At 36.3% G+C, this 21,325-nt stretch overlaps 4 protein-coding genes across 5 annotated transcripts in view; 2 read left to right on the forward strand and 2 right to left on the reverse strand.

Moving 5' to 3' along the window:
- ppp4r1l (protein phosphatase 4, regulatory subunit 1-like) overlaps window positions 1-3,061 on the forward strand; it is a 31,026-nt gene extending 27,965 nt beyond the window's left edge. For both annotated transcript variants that reach the window (XM_055161031.1, XM_020919999.2), the window contains one exon: window positions 466-3,061. In XM_055161031.1, the coding sequence (XP_055017006.1) occupies window positions 466-611 (146 nt within the window). In that variant the 3' untranslated portion in view covers window positions 612-3,061. The remainder of the gene's footprint in view (window positions 1-465) is intronic.
- A 358-nt stretch (window positions 3,062-3,419) lies between these two features.
- LOC110155843 (pre-miRNA 5'-monophosphate methyltransferase) lies at window positions 3,420-5,909 on the reverse strand. The gene is given in 3 exon segments (XM_020920012.2): window positions 3,420-3,853; window positions 3,856-4,204; window positions 5,548-5,909. Coding segments are annotated over 3 exon segments (798 nt in total). The 5' UTR covers window positions 5,800-5,909; the 3' UTR covers window positions 3,420-3,656.
- A 41-nt stretch (window positions 5,910-5,950) lies between these two features.
- On the forward strand, window positions 5,951-8,731 carry LOC110155834 (cytochrome c oxidase assembly protein COX14 homolog). The gene is made up of 2 exons (XM_020920004.2): window positions 5,951-6,093; window positions 8,329-8,731. The coding sequence occupies exon 2, from the start codon at window positions 8,339-8,341 to the stop codon at window positions 8,513-8,515; it is 177 nt and encodes a 58-aa protein (XP_020775663.1). The 5' UTR covers window positions 5,951-6,093; window positions 8,329-8,338; the 3' UTR covers window positions 8,516-8,731.
- A 302-nt stretch (window positions 8,732-9,033) lies between these two features.
- Window positions 9,034-21,325, reverse strand: part of cers5 (ceramide synthase 5) — a 56,011-nt gene continuing 43,719 nt past the window's right edge. The window contains exons 9-10 of the mRNA XM_020920000.2: window positions 17,947-18,103; window positions 9,034-11,333 (exon numbers count right to left, since the gene is read on the reverse strand). Coding sequence (XP_020775659.1) covers window positions 11,202-11,333; window positions 17,947-18,103 — 289 coding nt within the window. The 3' untranslated portion in view covers window positions 9,034-11,201. The remainder of the gene's footprint in view (window positions 11,334-17,946; window positions 18,104-21,325) is intronic.

A 21,325-nucleotide genomic window follows, 5' to 3' on the forward strand; every position in this document is an offset into this window, starting at 1 on the left:
CACATGCAGGACACTTTTGGAGCATTTAAAGTTCACACTGGAGATCACACACAAGTCGCATTTAATTGGAAATGTGAACAACCTCGAAAAAAAATCTGATTTCACAAAAAAATCCGGATTGAGCATCAAGTACTGCAGTCTGAACGTAGCCTTATATTTACACATAAACGCAGAAATATATTTTAGTTTATGGTCATACAAACTAATAATAATGATAAAGAAGGCACAAAGTTTATTTTTTATAAACGTACAAAGTAAACAGTAAAAAAAATTTAAAAAGTAAGGATTTTTTGTTTTCGTTCATAGCCGTACAAACTAATAACAATGACAAAGAAGGCACAGACATTTATCGTCCATGATCATGCAAAATAAACCAAAATTTTGACACCAGTATTGGCCCATCCCTAAAAAAAAAATCCTCACATGAGCTTGTTCAAAGAGTAAAGTTTTTCATTTGTCTTTCAGCTTACTTCAAGGAGCCCGGCTGTGCGTACTCGGACGAGCTGGAGGAGACCGTCATGGCGCTGCAGTCGGACAAAGACCGAGACGTGCGCTTCTTCGCCAGCCTGGACCCCAACAAAAACATGGCAGACACCGCGCCCCTCATCTAACCCCCACTTCCCCCTCCCCTCTACAGACTCTCCACTTCCTCTGTCAAAACTTTTACAGACTTCTACTGACCACAACACCAGCAGAATCCTAACCAGGCGACGGCAAGATAACCCCGCTAATCATGTCCTGAAGTCCAGTTCAAAGCATGCTTCAGTTCCATGATCGGGCTGCATATTAAAACTACGCACATTCACAAAAATACTAGTTCATAGTTTTTATAAAAAGAGCCGGACTCGTATTTTGAACTTTGGAACTTTCCCCTATTTTTTTTTTTTTTTCTTTCCCCTAAACGAAACTAAACGCTATCCCTTCTCGAATCTAACCGCGAGCTTGGTTTATAAGCTGTTTTTCGTTTCATTTCTGTGCATTTCTTAAACCTTGAATCTCAATGTGTTGTGCACTAACTCAGGGGGACCCGTTTGAACTGAAAAACAGAATTCGTGAAAAAAAAAAAAAAAAGACGAAGAAAAAAAAAATAAACGCAAGCTTATCGTCCCACTTTTGTTTGAGCCACTGACCAGCGAAAATCGAGTAGCTTTGCTGGTGATTTTCGACGCGTTTGGTCCTAAACTGAAATCCGTTTTTTGTCGCCGATGTCTTCAGATATGTCCGTGTGATAAATGTCAGATCTTGCTTTTCCATTTTTAGTAACCACTACTTTTTCGTCACTCAACCTACAACAGAATTTTATCAGGTAACGGTGTAAATCGGTCCAATTTTCGATCATCCAAAAGTTAAGTTGTGTGTTTATAGATTTCTGTATGCCAGCAAATGTCTTCAATTGGCCAGAAAATTCTCGCACTTTTACCCTTTTTGTTTTTATCATCTCAATTGTTTTGGTTTTTACAAAGATTAGCCCCAGTTTTAGAGTTATATGTGATTGGCAGAGAGTCAAACTTCAAAATAAAGCTGGTCTGGTAACTGAGAAACATTTTTTTTATTTAAATATGGACACGTTTGCGTTTTCAAAATATATTTTTAGGTTGAATTTTACTTTGTATCTAATAAAAATATTGGTATGAAATGTACTTCAAGTAAATCAAGCCATAATTGACAAACTTCTTTAACCCACTTTGTTTTTTTCTCTTCTAATTTTAACTGAAAATCTACTAAAACTAAAATGTTTGGACCTACCACTGGTTTTGACATTTAAAGGCGCATTGTGTAACTTTTCTGGCTTTTTTTCATGGAGATTTTAAAGCTTGAAATGTTCCATAGTGGCTTTAAACCTATCTATCTTGCGTTTATTCAATCACAGGTGTTTTTATTGCTTTTAAAAAACATTTGCAGGGTGGTGGTGTCACTTTTTGCGTCTCTGTGGAAATGGATGCGTTTAATGCAACACTGTGGAGCATTCTGGACACAGCGGTAACATCTCCACAGAGACGAGAAAAGCCAGAAACGTTACACAGCTCAACTTTTTAACTATTACAATTTACACATTAACACATCTATCTTAGACTGACCCAAACTTCTAAAAAAAAAAAAAGTGTTTTCATGATTTAATTTCATTCTTGAATTTTACTTTTTTTCCACCAAAAATGTGACTTGTTCCACTCGTTTTCAGGACATGTACCGGAAATACCTCTGCTTGGATTTGACTTGCCAGTGAGGATTTGAGTATCAGCGAATAGGAAATAGTTTTCGTTGTGGCGTTTTAACATCGATAACAAAAAGGGCTCATGTTGGTTGGACAGGGTCTATTTAGTGACAATGAAATGAGCACATAGTTTGGAATATGCATGTCCCCCTTCTCTGGAAATTTCTTCCCCTCTGTCCCATTTGTGTACAGTCAATTCCCATGAAAGTTGCGGATCTAAAGTGTACAGTAGGTAGCTTTTTAATATAGCGAAGAACATCTGAACCAGGTGATGTTTCCCTGTCAAAAGTGGAGCCATTTTAAAAGTATGAGTTTTTTCAAAAATGTTGTTGTACAGCGTTTGAACCTGTGGAAAAAAAATGGTTGAGTTTTTTTGAACCAAGGCCAGTTTGAGTAGGGTAAACTATGGACCCAAAAGATGAGGTGTGTGGATATTGGGAGCAGTCACCAAGTCACTTTTTGTAGTCTTTGGAGCTCTTTTTCTTTCCTTGTAAATGATAACCTGTTTTTGACATAGACCTAACTTGAGAAACTTAAGCTGATTGTGGTGTGTGCTGTGCATCTCAAGTTTTGTTTTGTTTTTTACTTCAGAAACTTTTTGGAGAGGCCACCGCGGTGACTCGTCTCCTCTGTCTGCGACCTGTGTCCATCTCATTTTTTATGTAGTAGAACAGTTAATATATACATTTTATGAGAATTATTTTTCTTTTCAATTATGCACCACTGTTCAAAGATTTTATATCCTAACTTTACAAAATTTACAATCTTTTTAATATTCAATGGTTTCATTAAAAAGACATTTTATGTAATGTTATTTTTAGTATTCTGTAATTAAAATGATGAAAATTACCGGTGTCTTTGTTTTTTGTTTTACACAACACATTTTACTAAACAAGAGTTTTAATTTCAGGGCCTCTGTCCTGCTTTAAACAAAGTCTTATTTATATTTGGGACTTTTTTGTTAAATTATCATGAACTTTCGTAAATTTAATAATTAAAAAGTTACATTAAAAGTAACAATCTAGTTTCACCAGCTTCATCTGTTGTAATTAAAATAAGGATGGTCCAATGTGTTTTTATTCCAAATGTTGCTAAGAGAAACTTGACTCACTGTTCTGGTCTGACAAAATATATTTTCAAATATTAGTTTGACTATAACTCATGAGTGTCGCAATGCATAATAAAGTAAATTTCATAAATGAACTCATCACTTTTGGTATTTTTTTAATTAAATGTATTACAATATGAAGATTTTTTTTAAAAATCCCTGATATTACAGATTTTAATATTGACACTGATACATAGTACAGATTTGGACACATTTTGTATGAATTTATTTATTAAAATTCATAATTGATAAACTGGTAAAAAGTGAACTATATTAAATTTCTAATTAAAAACACTAATTACCATTATGTTTAAAAGTAATTCTGATTTCTTAGAGTCACAGTTTTTTAAAAAGCAAAAGTTTCCTGTCCCACGTCGTACTCCCAAAACTCTGCACCAACTCCATCCCACAATGCTTTTCTAAATACAGTTTAGCATGTTCCGCCATGTCTCCTTTAATCCCCAAAGTCTTAAAATGGTCAAAGTCCGGCCGGCCCAGTTTCCTGAGTCTTCTGGCTGCGGATCGGTAACACTCCAAGGCTGAGCTTCAAGTAAAAGATACTGAGAGCACGAGGCGAGGTCAGAGAGCAGCTGGAGCAAACCTGAGTCTCCGTGGTTCAGATGCACCCACATAGTCACAGCCAAACACAGGCAGAGGTGGAACTGAGCACAGCCATGAAGTTTAAGGTAGTCCTGTAGAACCCCGGTGTCTGACGTTATGTCCAGGCGAAGGAAGGAGATGTTGTCAGGGAAAGGGTTGGTCTGGTTGGCTCTCTCGATTAAAGTCTCATCCAAATCAAAACCCAGCATGTGGACTGGTTTTTGAGATGGAGCCTCTTCAGTCTGGTATTTCTGGAGATGCTCGTAAAACGCCACCGTCAGCTCCTGAAATTTACATGGAGAGAAATTACTATTTGTACAAGTTTGAAACCACACATGAAATACAGTATCTGGCAGGCCATAACTAGACTTGGAAAATAATACAACAACTTTGGCATTTTACAGCCTGACAAAAACCAAATCATTTCACAAACTAAGACAATATATGAACCAAGACAATGAGATTTCAGAAAACAGTTGTTCTGACATTATACATTATGAAAGAGTTACAGTAATGGTCTGATTTGTCCAGAAAACAAACAGATATTTTATTAATCCCGAAGGAAATTAAAGTTTTGCTGCAGCAAACTGTTGCAGTTGATGTTGCTGCAACATTTCCAATACTTGTCTCGTTTTTGTGTGTCTCAGTGCAGTTTAACAGGAGCACTGGTTAGGGAGGGTCAGCAGATCTTGTGTTAGGGCCATTTGAGGAGAGGAAGAGCCAAAAGTGTCTCTCTTCTGTGTCCTGCAACATCTCAGCATCGTCCAAGGGGAACCAGATAAACACAACAGAAAAGGCCTCATTCTTACTCTGCTGTGGTGTTTTATGATTGGTGAAATGGTTTGTTCCCTCAAAGTGTTTCCTCTGGAAGGTCTTCTGCTAGGGATGTAATGATATCCAAATTTCACGGTACGATATTATCACGATATGCATCTCACAGTACAATATTTATTGCGATATTTTGAAGAGGCTGATATAATTGTAGATAGGACACTTTTTTTGTTTTTAAAATACCTTGAAAAGATTTTGGTGTGAATTATTTCCGTCATAATCCCAAGAATTCAAGTAAAAAACATATTTCTTTATGTTGTCTGCACTGAAATGAATCATGGGATATGTAGTTTTCAATGTTCATAAGCTGTTACTACTGTAAAACCATGCATTTAAGCAAAAGAAATTATAATTCGATATATTGTGACAGTCTACGATATTACTGTAGGACTTTTGACAATATGATATCACAATATTTCGGTTATTGTTACATCTTCTGCCACATTTGCTGCCACATATGGTGTAAAAAGCCTGTAGCATCTCAAACGTCCATAGCTCGCTCCTTAGTCAGCCTCCTGCACAGTCTCCAAATATACGAGAAAAACAAACATTTCATTTCACAAAATCCAGCAGCCTTTGAACTTCACATGCTGCACTTAGAATGTTAAAAACTGAGCTTAAAAGACAAAAAAGTTTGAGACAAAAGCGAATAGTCGTTTATGCACCATACGTAAATGTGTTTAAAAATAAAATTAATTATAATACATACAATAAATAACAACACGTTTACTATCACTATGTTTAAAAAATACAGGTTAAATACACTATAATGCAGATACTTCTTGCATTCTCTTACCCCAGAGTTACATCCCACGTCCAGAATAAGTGTCTTCTCTTCACCGTGGGCCACATCTTTTAACAGGGAGGCCGGGATCAGACTCAGGCGGTTTTCCGGAGGATTAAAAGTGTAATAGTTTATAAAATTCCCAAAAGGAGCGGCCCCTGGATCATCTATTTCAGCTTCAACTTCACCGCTTTCGGAACATGCTGCCATTGTTGTGTGTAGCGGTAAAATACTTCCGTGTGAAACAGCAGCCGACGTTAACATGGTCCCTACTCTTAATTAATTTACAAATTACTAACAGAATAAGCCATTGCTATCTTTATAATACGTTCACTTTTATCTCAGTAAAAAGACTATATTTCTGTGTGAATTATATGGCGATGAGCAATGTTTTAATTTAACACTATCATATAAGTGTAAGATTCGCGTTTGGCCCTTCCGTGACTCCATACTTTACGAAAGCAAGCGAATTTAGTTTAGCCACACTAGCTGCTAAGTTCATGCTCTGGTGACATTGGGCTGAAATATTCTCTGATTTTCTCTTGGATGCTTTAAAAGGTAATATAAATCATTAAAATATATAATAAACTTCATGTCGATTATGTTCGGGATGAAGTTTGGAGTTTCATTTTGGAGCTAATACGGAAATATGTTTGACCCCAAGTGACATGATGCAAGAATGATGAAGGAAATAATAGAAATTTAATAATTACTTTGATTATATAAATATATTAGAGACCCTGATATAATTAGATCTACTAAAACTCAAATTTTATACGTGTTTAGGGGGAATTGGCCCTGTTATTTTGTAATGAATGTGTAATGGATGTTCCCTTGATTTCCAAACATGACGTGACGATTTTGCTTCAGTCCTAAACTTAACTTATCCCCTTTTATACCGATTTTGCAATTAATAGATATAAAACCCTGTCACGATAACAAATTTGAAAGTGTTATATAAGCAAGTAAACTATAATATTCAATCTAATTTATGCCACTGACACACAAACTTAAGAACGCCTTTAATCTACGATTCTGAAGTGGCCGATACGATTAGAGGTGTGCAAAAATATGAAAATATCGATATATCGTATCGAGTAATGTGATGATACAGTATCGATATCGTGTGCTGCTGATTATACTGAATTATTTTGTTACAGGGCTACAGTTTTGTTGCTTGTTTAGTGAAAGGAGACTTGTTTATGCAACACATTTGATATTTTCACTGTTTTGATGATTAAATGATTGTGGTGTGTGATTGTGGTGTGTGCTGTGCATCTCAAGTTTTGTTTTGTTTTTTACTTCAGAAACTTTTTGGAGAGGCCACCGCGGTGACTCCTCTCCTCTGTCTGCGACCTGTGTCCATCTAATTTTTTATGTAGTAGAACAGTTAATATATACATTTTATGAGAATTATTTTTCTTTTCGATTATGCACCACTGTTCAAAGGTTTTATATCCTAACTTTACAAAATTTACAATCTTTTTAATATTCAATGGTTTCATTAAGAAGATGATATTGTATCGATATTGTGTGCTGCGGATTTTACAAAATTATTTTGTTACAGGGCTACAGTTTTGTTGCTTGTTTAGTGGAAGGAAACTTGTTTATGTGACACATTTGCCATTTTCACTGTTTTGATGATTGAAATGTTTGTGTTTCATATGAACTTTGCACAAGAAGTGATTTAACAAAGACTTTTAGTATCACAGACATAATTTAGCCATTATTTTTTTATTGAACGATATCGAATTGATTTGAAATATATTGTATCGAAAGTGCACTCTATCAAGATGTGTATCGTATTAGCAACTTCTTAATGATACCCAGCCCTAGATATGATACATACCTCGATACATAGGCCACGATCCAATACAGATCTCGATACAGTGTGCTTTCGATTCACTACGATTCTGTACAATATATTTCAAATCGATCCAATATGGTTTAGTAAAAAAGAAAGGTTAAATCATGTCTGTGATACTAAAAGTTTTTGTTAAACCACTTCATCTTAATCATCAAAACAGTGAAAATGTCAAATGAATAAATAAATGAGTTTCCTTCCACTAAACAAACAAAAAAAACTGTAGCACTGTAACAAAATAATTTAGTAAAATATACCCAAAAAATACTCTTGGCTATCGATACAGCAGCCCATAATATCAATACTGTATCATCACACTAAACAATACAACAATATTGATAATTAATATTTTTGCACACCCCTACCCACAACTATTCTAAATCTACAGTATTGGTTAAAAAAAATAAAACATGAACTGCAATAAATAAATAACTCAATGAAACTCTTAGTTGGTGCTTAGTTTGTATCTGTAATGAACTTTACGACTTATTGCATAGACAAAAAATAACCATAAATTTCCTAGTAGTACAAATAAAAAGTACCCACAATAAATATTGACCCCTAAAAAATATTGTTCTAGCTTTTGTATCTTGAACAGCAAGTCATTGTAGTATTTATTGTGACAGGCCTATAAATAGTGAATAATTGGTGAAAAATCTTACTTTTGTTTTCTTGCCCTAATTGTTCAAATCGGAGCACTATTTTAAAGCAGATAAAGCAGATAAAAACAACCTTATTTGTTGACACACCATTTTTATATTATATTATAGCATATTATATTGTTTTTCTTGCAGTGCACATATCATTTTACATAATAATTGCAAATTTATTATTATTAGTAGTAATGTTGTGTGTTATACATCCATTCACATCAAGTTCCTCTGCAATAACTTCCTTCTAATAAACTCACTAAACTTCTCCTTGTGCAGAAAATCCAAAATGGTGACCGGAAAGCGCCTGGCGGACATGGGGTACAAAGCCTTCTCCGCCTCCATGATGCTGCTGACAGTGTACGGCGGATACTTGTGCGTGATGAGGGGCTACCGCTACATGAAGAGGCAAGAGCAGCTCAAGCTCGCAGCTGAAAACCAGAACCTTGAAGTTATAAAAGACTGAGATCTAACGGACTGGTGCTTTGAATAATGTGGTTGATATTTGTTGATTTATTTCCATTTGACTTCATCGGGAATGGAGACAGGCGGCGTGTGAGGGAGATGTGTGAGATGTTTTGTTTATAAAGCAAATTAACCAAGAATATATTTGCAATTGTGTCCTGTGTGATCACCGTTGTCATGGCAACTATTTGTAATATATTAAATGCCATTAAAGTAACAGTTTGTCATTTGTTTGAGGTTAGTGGTTAACAAAGCGGGCGTTGTGAGATCATTTCAAGAAAACAAAACAAAACACCATATTTCATGTAGTTTAACTTAAGTGAAGAAATTGGGCCCAAGATACATTTATAAAAAATAAATTTGCTGTAAAAAAATCTATATTTGTGTATATTTATATATTTTTTAATATCTAATTTGTTGATTTTCCACAACAAGCAACTTCCCTGGGTAATATAAGTACAACAGATCGTATCAAAATTCATTCACTCTGCAAAAATATGAAATAAAAGAACCACAAACCACTTTTCAAAACGAATATATTCTGAAATTGATTTACAAGGCACTCAATTGAGAACATTTATTCAATTTAGCACAGTCCTCGCAAACTGGATATCTCAAAAGGCAGTGACAATGTACAATTTCATCAATATTTTTTGGTTTCAGAAGTAGTAAAAAAAACAGTAAAACCAAAGTGAAAACACAAGTTAAATCCACAATAAATATCAAAGAGCCGAACGTGCTGCCGTCAACAAAAACATGTAAAGCGCATTGCACTTTGGACCAAACGTCAGATTTACTAATTTATTTATTTATTAGAACATATATACAAAGTAATATTCCTACTCTGACGATAAAAGCCTCAAGTGCACCTCTGTAGCAGCTCTAACTGATCTAGTGTGGACTAAAGGGATAGTGCAGTGTTTTATATGCACTGGTGGAATAATAGATACTGTAAAGCGTGTTACAGGGTTCGTACAGATGTTAACTTAAGGTTTTCCAGGACTTTTCCATAACCATTCCTCAGTTTTCCATGACCTTGAGTTCTCATGCTTCAAAGTCAATGTTGTGCTTTTATTGGCTGATTGAAACTGATCAAATAATTGTACATATTTCACACGTATCCTTTTTGGAGCCAAACGTTTCATACAAATTCCAGGATTATTCTAAAACCAGCAAAATTCCCAAACTTTTCAAGGGCCTGAAATTTAGATTTTGCCCTGACTTTTTTCCAGGTTTTCCATGACTGTATGAACCCTGATCTTAGTGGCAGCCAGTGGTGGAAGAAGTACTCAGTTTTGTTACTTAAAGGTGCACTGCGTAACTTTTTTGGTGGAGGGTCGGCCATCTGCTTGTCTCCATGGTGATGCTGCTTTGCTTAGAATGTTCCACAGTATGGCTTTAAACAAATATATCTTGTATTTGTTCGATTACAGGTGTTTTTATTTCTCAAAACTACTGCAAAAATATTAAAAACATGAGTGGGCCCGCTTCTCCACAGATCTGACCTGTAACTGACCTCTCCATGGAGACAGATAAATTCCAGGAAAAAAACTAACAAAATATCTACATGGACTCAAGCAGGTATCAGACCCTTTAGTGCACCTTTAAGTAAAAGTACAGATACCGGAGCAAAATAAGACTCAATTAAAAGTAAAAGCATCCCATGAAAATACTTAATACTTCATACTTAGGTAAATGTATTGAAGTACCAGTTCAAAAATTTACTTAAAGAGTAAAAAGTAAAAGTATTTCACACAGATTTTGGGATCTAATAAAGCTTCAAACGCTTTTCAGCAGGTTTCAAACAATAATAAAAAACACTTTTACTTTTCTTGTCTTGTTCAAAAATGTAGTTGAGTAGAAAGCACAGATACAAGCTCTCAAATGTAGTGAAGTAAAAGTAAAAAGTATCCACAAGTTAAGTACAGATACAGCACTTTCCTACTTTTACTTTGTTACGCTCCACCACGTCCTGCAGCTCATCACTAAAATATTTTGGAGAAGCAAACAAGAACAATCATTCGTTTAATTAAAGCCAAAAAATAAAAGGTCATTTAAATAAAATCTAAAACAATTAAAAAAACGTAAAAACCAAAGTAGGTAATTTAAACAAGAATTATGCTGCGTTAATTACGGTACTTCCATCCTTCCGAGTAGTCGCGATCCACTGACGACTTCATTGGTCTTATTTGCTTCTCCAAAAATAACCACAGACCTTAAAGATGCACTGTGTAACTTTTTGGTCCTCTTCTCCACAGATCTGACACGTGACTTGGCCTGGAGATGTGGCCCGCGTGTGTCCCTGGAGATGAAATTAAATGCCATACAGTAGAATATTCAGGTGGTGGACCCTCTACCAGAAAAGTTACACAATGCGCCTTTAAACTTCAGTATCTGACAGACCTCCTCATACAAAAATCTGGACTATCCCTTGAACAGAATAAAAAAATCAAGTTCATCTGACCAATAAAACTGGGAGAGAACTTTTAAAACACGTGGAGCCGAACGCCACACAAAATCATCCCGTTTTGTAAATTATAAACCAATCTCTAACCGCAAGTATTTTCCTTTTTCACGTCTGCCGCTGCTCCGTCGCCGGTGTCTGCTCTTCAGTCCCCCGACACAGTGTAAGGCGTGTGGGTGAGGGTTTAATGACTAGAACAGGCCTACAGGGGGCGCAGTAGACACTAGCTCTCCCTCGTGTCTCCCGGTGATGTGATAGTTGAGTTTATGGAGTTTGTGCAGTGTCCGTTGGTGCCGTTGGAGTCGGCCTCCTCCTCTGAGCTGGTCTCGATGTCACTGCGCACGTCGTTGCTCACCTACAAAACAGAGAGTAAAATGAGGTTTTAAAGGTCACATACTACGCAAAACTGATTCTTGTGAGTTTTGAGCCAAGTTATAATGTTGTTACCTCCTCAAAAAACAGACCTGGAGATGTGTTTTGTTTCATTCAGACATGTTTGAGCAACACTTTATTATTAATCTGTCTACATCTCCAAAGCTCAAAATGTTCTGTTCCATTGTTTCCCAAAGATTGAGTAGCGACCCTCAGGTGGGTAACAAGACATTTTTTTGGGTCGCCTCGTCACGAACCGCATGTAGGTCTGCAATATACAGTTCTGACACATGAGAGAGCGAGTGAACATCCTGTCCTCAGTAGGGCCACTATTTCCATATTTATTCTTTTCTCACCTATATATTTGTGTGAACTGGGATTTTCTGTGCTCACAAAAATGAAAACAAAACACAGAAACAGACTGAATGATTGACTATTTTGTTCCAATATTGCTGGTTCAATTGAATGTTGAAAATAAAAAGCAATGGGCTACATTTAATGTCCAAATAGGCGACTTATGGATCCTTTTATTTCTGGTTCAATGACTGGTTTTCGTTGTTTAAAACTTTAGTAAAATTATTTGTTCAGAGAGACACGATCACTTAGTCAACAATAAAATAACCTCATTAATGTTCAATAATGGTCAAATCCACCTTTATTTTCTGATTTACGAATAATGTCTATTGACTTGGGTCGCGAAGGTTTGTGACTTTTAAAAAAAAATTTAGAAAAAGTTTGGGAAACACTGCACTATTTCATTTTGTGATGTTATGAAGCTGTAGTTTTCAAGTTAACAGCTCCTTTTACCTTTTGTTCAGTAGTGACGGGAAATTCCAGAGCTGAAATTATCCAAATGATTCTAGTGAAGGTGTGTGGAGTATTACCACATGACATCACAAGGTGGATCAAAGTGTTTTCAAGAACTAAACATGCTGAGTGTTAAACGTGTGTGAATGAAACACAACAAAACTCCAGGTCTGTTTTTGATGAGGAAACATTACAACATAGATCAGAAAATAGTGTAAATGGTCCTATAACAAAGCTTATCAAGTTACTACGATATTCAATACTTCTTTTGTATATTTTGTCCTTTGTACATACAATAAAACTTAGAGTTAAGTATTTAAAGGTGCATTGTGTAACTTTTCAGGTGGAGGGTCTGTAAAATGCTATTTTTCCATGGAGATGTTATCGCTTTGTCTGGAATTAGGGCTGCTCGATTATGGAAAAAAAACATTATCACGATTATTTAGGTTAAAATTGAAATCACGATTATTCAAACAATTATTTTTTAATTACACCATGCTTTTATTCAGCATTTTTCTCTCAAAAAACACACACTTTGTAATATTTTTCACACATTTTGACACTTGTTATTGATAATTTATGCAAAACCTTCAAATTGAAAATAAATATAGGCTACAAATATGAACCTTAGAGCAGTTTGGCGATGTATAAAATATGAAATGAATAAAATATACTTTAAACATGAAATAAAGCTGAGAAAACATAAATGTATCCAAAATAAACTATATATCCAGCTGTTCTACATTTATATTTCCAAATAAACTTTGTTAAGCTTTAATCATTTTAACTCGATTATATAAGTTTGAAGATTTAAGTTTGACACACAAATCGAAATCGCGATCAAAACTTGATTAATCGCACAGCTTTACCTGGAATGTTTCACAGTATGGCATTAAACGTTTCTGTCTTCATGGAGACCAAACCTGAAAACCTGATTTTCTAGGCGTGTTTGATCTATAAAACCACCTGTAATTGAATAAATGTAAGGCAGAGCTGTTTAATGTCATACTGTGGAACATTCCAGGCAGCGCAATTACATCTCTATAGAAACAAGCAGGTGCAACTTTAAAAATAAACCAACCGTTTCCCCCAGAACATCAGGTTTTGCAGCTGTGTCACTGAGTTTGTGTTCAGTTTAGGCTTCATTTCCTCCAGCGCTGCCACAAATGCAAATGTGTCATGCCCACAGTGACCACCGGGGGGAGTCCTGTGACAGTTTTTCCCTTGATGCAAAACAGCGGGACATGCCTTTCATTCGTGACACTGTTATAGCATTACTCATCACCAGCGCTGCGTGGTGTGTTTGTGACCTGGATACAATACACTAAAATACAGTGACATTTACTTAGGCGCAGGTGCGGAAAGAAAACAAAGAAAGAAAATAAGTGTATAAAGTAAGGCTGTGTAATTAAGTGAATTTTGATCACGCTTTCAATGTGTGTCAATCTCTTTTTTTATTTGGGGATTTTTTATATAAATATATATATATATATATAAATAAGTATCTTTATTTGATTTTTTTAAGTATAGAGATTGTAGAACAGCTGGATATATAGTTTATTTTGGATACATTTATGTTTTTCTATGCCTTATTTCTTGTTCAAAGTCTATTTTATTCTTTTTTTTGTTTTGTTTTATACATCGCAAAAGTGCTCTAAGGTTCATATCTGTAACCTATATAGATATATATATATATATTTTTTTTTTTTTGTTGAAAGAGAGAAATGCTGAAAAAATTAATTGTGTAACTAAAAAATAATCATTTGAATGGTCATTTCAATATTGACCAAAAAAAGTATTTATATATTTATATTTTAGCATCAAACAATACTGACCAAATTCCATCTTTTTAATTCATTACATTATAAATTATCACATAACTTATTATTATATTGATTATTATTGTTTTATATTAGTATTTTATGTCCTTAAATTATAACTCTTTAAAAAAAAATCCTATTGGCAGCCTGAGTAAGTAAATTATGAATAATCAAAATTAAGTCCAAGAATGAAAAGTAGAAACTGTATATATCAAAAATCTAAATCAGTATTGTTAAATATTTTACAATCTCCATGGAGACAAGCAGGTGACGCTCTGATGCCAAATTGCAGGTCAGATCTGTGGAGACTCGGGCCTATTTGCAATGCATAATTTCAAAACATTTTCAGGAATAAAAAGCACCTGTAACTGTAGTAAGTTAGAGTTTAGTTTGATGCCATAATGTGTAAGATTTTAGGCAAAGCAATAACATCTCCATGGAGACGAGCCTGAACCAGAAAAAGCTTAAATTCAGCATCTTTAAACTCTCTTTAAAAAAAAAAGCATCTTTAAAAAAGAGAATATAACACTATTTTCAGATCTATGCTATTATAATGTTGTTTCCTCATCACAAACAAACCTTTGATTTGTGAATGAAACAAAACACAACTCCGGGTTTGTTTTTGACCAGGAAACATTATACTCACAAGAATCCATTTGGCATAATATAGGACAATAATCTGTGTGTCATTCATTCATTCCTTTTTCAAAATAAAACTAAAAATAAGAAAACGAAAAAACAACAATTTTCTTCATTATTTGTCTCCAAAACCAAAATGGAAAAAAAAAAAAAAAAAAATGATAATGATTAATGTTTTCAGTTTTTGATTTTGTTTAAATGAATAATGGAAAAAACAGATAACGGCCGTTTCCTGTTTCCGTGACTTAAACTGCAATGCCGGACTTTTGCACCGCATACGGACTAAACCAGGACTAAACCAGGACTAAACCAGGACTAAACCAGGACTAAACCAGGACTAAACCAGGACTAAAACAGAACTAAAACAGAACTAAAACAGGACGGAACCAGGATGGAACCAGGACTGCACCAGGACTAAACCAGGACTAAACCAGAACTAAACCAGGACTAAACCAGGACTGATCCAGGACTGATCCAGGACTAAAACAGAACTAAACCATAACTAAACTAGAAAAGCACTCAGAGAGCGCAGACCTCCGCCAAGGACTATCCCCATTTTTTATATAAATTGCGATAAAATCAGTCTTCTGGATCAGATCCGGATCAGCCTTTGGAATATGAAAGAGGATCCCATTGTCCATCCCTGAGTCAAATTTCATGGGGTTTGGTCAATAATTAACCGAGATATTGAGAAACAAAATTTTTGGCCCCATTTACCACAATGTTAACTAAAATTTTAAAGTGATCCAGAATCCAGGATTTCTTCCGGATCACCCCCAAAATGAAATCAGTTCTTCCTTTTCACATTTCCAACAAATCCTGAAAATTTCATCAAAATCGGTCCATAACTTTTTGAGTTATGTTGCTAACAGACAAACAAACAAACAAACAGACAAACGCCGGCAAAAAACATAACCACCTTGGCGGAGGTAACCAGGTCTAAACCAGGACTGAAACCAGGACTTGAAACCAGGACTAAACCAGGATTAAACCAGGACTAAACCAGGACTGATAAACAGGACTAAACCAGGACTGATCCAGGACTAAAACAGAACCAAACCAGGACTAAACTGGTCTCAGTCCCGGTCTCAGTCCCGGTCTCAGTCCCGGTCTCAGTCCCGGTCTCAGTCCCGGTCTCAGTCCGGTCGTCCGGTCCGTCCCGGTCTCAGTCCCGGTCTCAGTCCCGGTCTCAGTCCCGGTCTCAGTCCCGGGAGAGGGCAAGCCACCTTTTTCCGGTCAAGAATCATGGCCTCAGATTTGGAAGAGCTGATCCTCATCCCAGCCGCTTCACACTCGGCTGCAAACAGTCCCGGTCTCAGTCCCGGTTCTGATCATCCGACAATCTATTGGGTGCACCTCCAGCCTGTCCCGACACTCAGTCCTGGATTAGTCCTGGTTTAGTCCTGGTTTAGTCAGTATGCTGCTCAAAAGTCCAGCTAACCAAAAAAAAAACAAATCATTATCTATTTTTTCATTTTGGTTTTGGAGACAAATAATGAAGAAAACTGTTGATTTTTCATTTTCTTATTTTTGGTTTTATTTTGAAAAACAAATGAACAAATGACACACGGATTCAGGATTTCAGAATATTTTGTATTTAAAGTAGTAATGCACAAAGAACATTGTTTTGCTTTGTGCTTAACTCCTCACTACCCACTTCTCTATAGATCGTGTATGCGAGCTACTGAAAGGAAACTGAAGCTTTAAAACACTTACAAGCAGCAATGGTTAGCGTAGGTAAAGGTGCCAAGCGGACAGAGTTTGAAGTAAAGCAGTGGACAGGAGAGAAGAGGAGGATCACTGGGCATACACAGAGAAAAACACAAGGATGCCCTCCCACAGTTCAGAAGGTGAAGAGAACTGCATCTGCTAACAGCCACGCACACAGACAAGAAAGAGAATTAAAAGAAAGATTAAGCCAGACATTTCAAACCTGACAATTAAAAGTCCAATATTACACAAAACTGATTCTCGTTATAATAAATAGACCTGGAGTTGTGTTTTGTTTCATTCACATGTTTGAGTAAACCTTTATTATTATTCTGTTTACATCTCTAAAGCTCAAAATGCTCTGTACCACCTTGTGATGTCATGAAGCGGTAGTTTTCATCTTAATAACAACTACCTTTTGGGTCATTCCACGCCAAATCTCCGAAAGTGGCTCCTTGGACAACTCTGCTCAAAACTGGTCAGGGCAGAGTTGACAAAATATCTTGTAATGACAAAACTATAAGGAGTCGGGAGCTAAAATTTGGGACTTGTCCTTTTGGAAAGTGTGTGAACCTCCTAGACCTAGAACCTCCTTTTTTCAGTCAAATCTGAGATAGTTGGGTGGGACCATTCGGAGATTTGGCATGGAGTGACCCTTTTATCTTTTGTTTAGTAAAGATTAACAATTCCAGAGCTGAAATCATCCAAATGATTCTAGTGAAGGTGTACAGAGTTTAAAAACACTTTGGAATATTGTCGCCCCCTCTCTCTGTAACTGCTGCTGCGAGTCTCGTCATTTTGGTCTTAAAATTTCATATTAACCCGCTCTACATGATCCTGATTTTTTCATTTCGCTATTTTGTCCTTAAATCAAGATATGAACATAAATAACGGACCAATGAGACGCCTTCTTTCCATGAGATCGCGCCCACTAGCGTTAGGAACAGGTTTGACTGACAGCTGGTGTGCTCGTTGCCAAGTAAGCCCCCTTTCCGCTTTCTGGTGAGAAGGCCAGACACATTTAACAACCTCAATCATGACTGGCTCTTGTGGTTGCTATTTTATTTGTAGTTGAATTTCCAAATATGGGGCCTGGCTCCAAATTCGCTCCTGTACTTCTTGTGTACAGTCTATGGGTGGAGCAGAGTGTTTTCTGTTTGAGAGAAGAATGTGGCCTAAATATGCAGAGTTTGTGTGTTAAACGTGCGAAAGAAACAAAACACAACTCCATGTTTGTATGTTTTTGATGAGGAAACAACATTATAACATAGATCAGAAAAATGTGTAATATGGGCCCCTTAAAAACAGTGTATGTGTCATAAACTGGGCTTGTAAACTGCACCTTTTCCCGTTAAGGAGTTTGATTTTCAACAAAAGGTGACTTACTGAAAAACTGTGACTGTGACTGTAATGTGTGTGTGAACCAAATCAACTCCTTCTGGTCAGAGTGAGTTAAAATAAAGCTCAAAGATTAAAGTCTAACTTGAGCTTCAGACAGAGCAGTGCTTCCAGTTAGCTTCTCGACGTCAGCTGCGAAGTATCAGCAAACCAAAACACCAAATCTAACCACAGTGACTACACAGTAACCCCCCCTTAGAAGCAGAAAGAGGCGAGTCTGACCTTTCCGCGTGCGATGGCCTTCAGAGCGATGCGTAATATGAGGTAGCACCAGATGATGTGAAGAACCTGAAGCACCAGCAGCAACAAGTTAAACACCCACCAGGACGGGTACGGGCCCACGATCTCCCAGCTCTCGAACATGGTGGAGTTCAGCACCCTGGAAATAAACACAGACAGAGAGTTTTACAATTTAAGATACTTTATTTTGAATTATCCAGACTTTTTGAACCATTTAAAGGTCCAATATTGTGCAAAATTGATTCTTAAAATGCTGTTACCTCCTCAAAAACATCCCTGGAGTTGTGTTTTGTTTCATTCACACTTATTTGAGTAGTCCTTTATTATTAGTTTGTCTATATCATTGTCGTTTGAGAGAAGAACTCAAACTAAATATGCAAGTTTGTGTGTAAACATGCAAATTCTGTAAACTAAATTAACAAAAGCATTAGCATTTTACTCAAATTATGACATTGTATCCACACAGTTTCTATAGATGTTGAGTTTGCATATGGTTTGCAAACATGGGTAATACACACTGTACATTTACATTTATGTTTTCAGACATCTCCATGGAGAAAAACATTTGACAAACCCTCCACCACAAAAGTTACATGATGTACTTAAACATTTACAATTATACTTTATTTGACACGAGTCTCTTGCTATTTTTGCTACTTATTTTAAATGTATTATTACCATTTATATTGTTGCTCTTTGTTATTATATTATATTGTGATGTGTGAGCTACTGTGTCCAAGTAATTTGCCTTGTGGATGAATAAAGTTTGTCTAAGTCTAAGCCATAGTCTAAGATAATGATTTGCACACGTTTTGGTTAGGGAAATGGAGTAATCCTGCAGAATTGACATGTGTGCAAAACTCTGTGTGGATCTCCTTTGGGTGCTCCGCTTTCAATCTAAAACACATATACACTATAGAATACTCCTCTAGCTAGGGCCTGTGTACCTGACTTTTTTAGTTTTTGAGCAAAATTAGTCTTGCCCCAGTACAAATATATTGTTTAAGCTGCTCTTGAGGTCAAAATAAGTCTGCTGTGTATTGTCTGCTAGCCTGATTCATCAGCGGGTTTCACTTTGTGGAAACAGTCTGACCTCGCAGCATTAGGATTCGTTCGCTCGACGGGAGACTGGTACTTTATTTGGTCGCGACGTATGTTATGCACCGCTAACGGGGATAATTGGTATATTAAGCTTTTCCCAAATCCCGTAGGAAGAAGGGCAATAACATCTTCCATCATGATAAAATTTTCTTTCTTACGGCTTTAAATCCTCGATCTCGGGAATCGTTGCCAACCCAGAATGTATGCCTCTTCACTGACTGGCTGGTGCCTGAACTCACACTTTCGGGGTTCTTGCAAACCGTCAAGTGTATTCCGATTTCTGACCTTGTTGCTGGAGAGAAATGCAATTGAGCGGAGACACTAGGTAGCACCAGCCTGGCTAACTGTGTGCATCTATTTAAAAAGCATTTTACAGTCCGATAATCAGGAAGTGTGTGTTAGCATGGTAGTTATTATTAGAAAATTGTGAAAAGCACTTATAAACTCATCGTAGTAAATCATTATGATGTTGGGAATGCATAAGTTATGTGAGGAATAAGTTTGGACTCCTGCAAACTGTGGAAAAAAAAGGAAAAATTTTTTACGTTTTTAAGACCGTAAAAATCAGATAGACGGCCAAAAGTTATGCTAAATTGCGGACAACTGAAATATATATTTTTGCTTCATGTTTTTTTTTTTTTTTTTTCCAGGTTATCCAATTACAGACGTTGATGAATGCACGTAGAATAAAGGAACAGCAAAAAATCTCCCTTCGGGGTTGAAGCTGAAATGATTTGGTTAATGAGGTCTCCTGGAGCTGCAGTGACGGTTGTGATACTTCTAATAATTCCCACTAGGTCCCACAGTGGCAATACAATGCAATCAGGGTGTAAACAGTGAAAGAACTAAACTTAGAAGCAAAGACTCGGATATAGTAAGATAAGATAAGATAAGATGTTTTGTTTGCTGAAAGACAATGAAAAGCCCAGACTTTACTTAACCATATTAAAAATATTATTGATAAACTAAAAATAACCCATAAGCAGCCCGGGTTAACGAAGACGACGAGGATCCAATTAAAGTGTAAACCAGGTCATGAAATCAGAAAGTGTGAAATTCAGAAATAACTTAATTCTTCACGATTGTTAAAACAACAACAAATACATAATGAAACCAGGGTTAATTAAGGACAAGCCTGCCTCTCGCTTGTTTCCATGCAGAGCTTATTGCTTCACCTGGAATATTCCACAGTATGGCATCAAACCCGTCTCCATGGTAACAAGCAGGAGCGCCACTAGCCCAATTTGCATGCACAATGATAATACTAAAAACTTAAGTATCTAGTTTAATTACTAGTTTTATCAATTATTATTTAAAAGGTGCACTATGTAACTTTCTGGTAGAGGGTCCACCACCTCTCTGTCATGCAAGTGTTATTGCTTTGTCTAAAATGTCCCACAGTATGGCATTACAGTAATCTATTTCCATGGAGACAAGCCTGCAATGTCTCCAGGTCAAGTTGTTTTCCAATTAGTTTAAAAGTCATACTGTGAAACCTTTTCAAGTAAAGCAATAATATCTCCATGGAAACAAGCTTGTGGCGGGCTCTCTCCCAGAAAAGTTACACAGTCCACCTTTAATTTTCGAGACTTTATAGACAATCCTACCCCCGCAGTTTGACCACACCTCCTCTCCTCTATCCAGTGTTTTCCGTGTTGAGTGCTTGGTTTCGGTCATGAAAACTACCACGTCATGACATCACAAGGTGGAACAGAACATTTTGAGATGAATTAATTAAGCCTAACATAAAACTATAACAAAAAAAAAAGAAAAGAAAAAAGTGACAATGAAAATATAAAAATACAACTCTCCTCTTCTCTATCCTGTATTCGCTTCTTCTTGGTTGGAGATCACATTTTCAAACACGTGATGAACAGGTGTAAGACGCCCCCTGACACTTGAAAACTACCGCTTCATGAGATCACAAGGTGGAAAAGAGCATTTTGAGATTTAGAGATGAGACACAGGCTGATATCGAAGGGTTACTCAAACATGTGTGAATGAAAACAAACACAACTCTGAGTATGTTTTTGATGAGGTAACAACAGTCAACAGCAACAGTCAATTTTGGGACCTTTAAACAGGACTAAACTAGGGTTAATTAAGCCCAAAATAAGATAAGACAAAAAAAAAAAAAAAAAAAGGAAAAGGTGCACTATGTAAATACAATCATACAGATGTACAACAACTCATCATATCAATCATCATATCATTGTTGCACTGTCTTGTAGGGGTGTGCAAAAATATCGAAATATCAATA

This window comes from Boleophthalmus pectinirostris, unplaced genomic scaffold (assembly GCF_026225935.1).
Source record: "Boleophthalmus pectinirostris isolate CB_2022bp ecotype Guang Dong unplaced genomic scaffold, ASM2622593v1 HiC_scaffold_3, whole genome shotgun sequence".
NCBI classification, from domain to species: domain Eukaryota; kingdom Metazoa; phylum Chordata; class Actinopteri; order Gobiiformes; family Gobiidae; genus Boleophthalmus; species Boleophthalmus pectinirostris.

Coding starts and splice junctions, on each gene's coding strand:
- LOC110155834 (XM_020920004.2), top strand. CDS start 8,339: ATGGTGACCGGAAAGCGCCTGGCGGACATGGGGTACAAAGCCTTCTCC.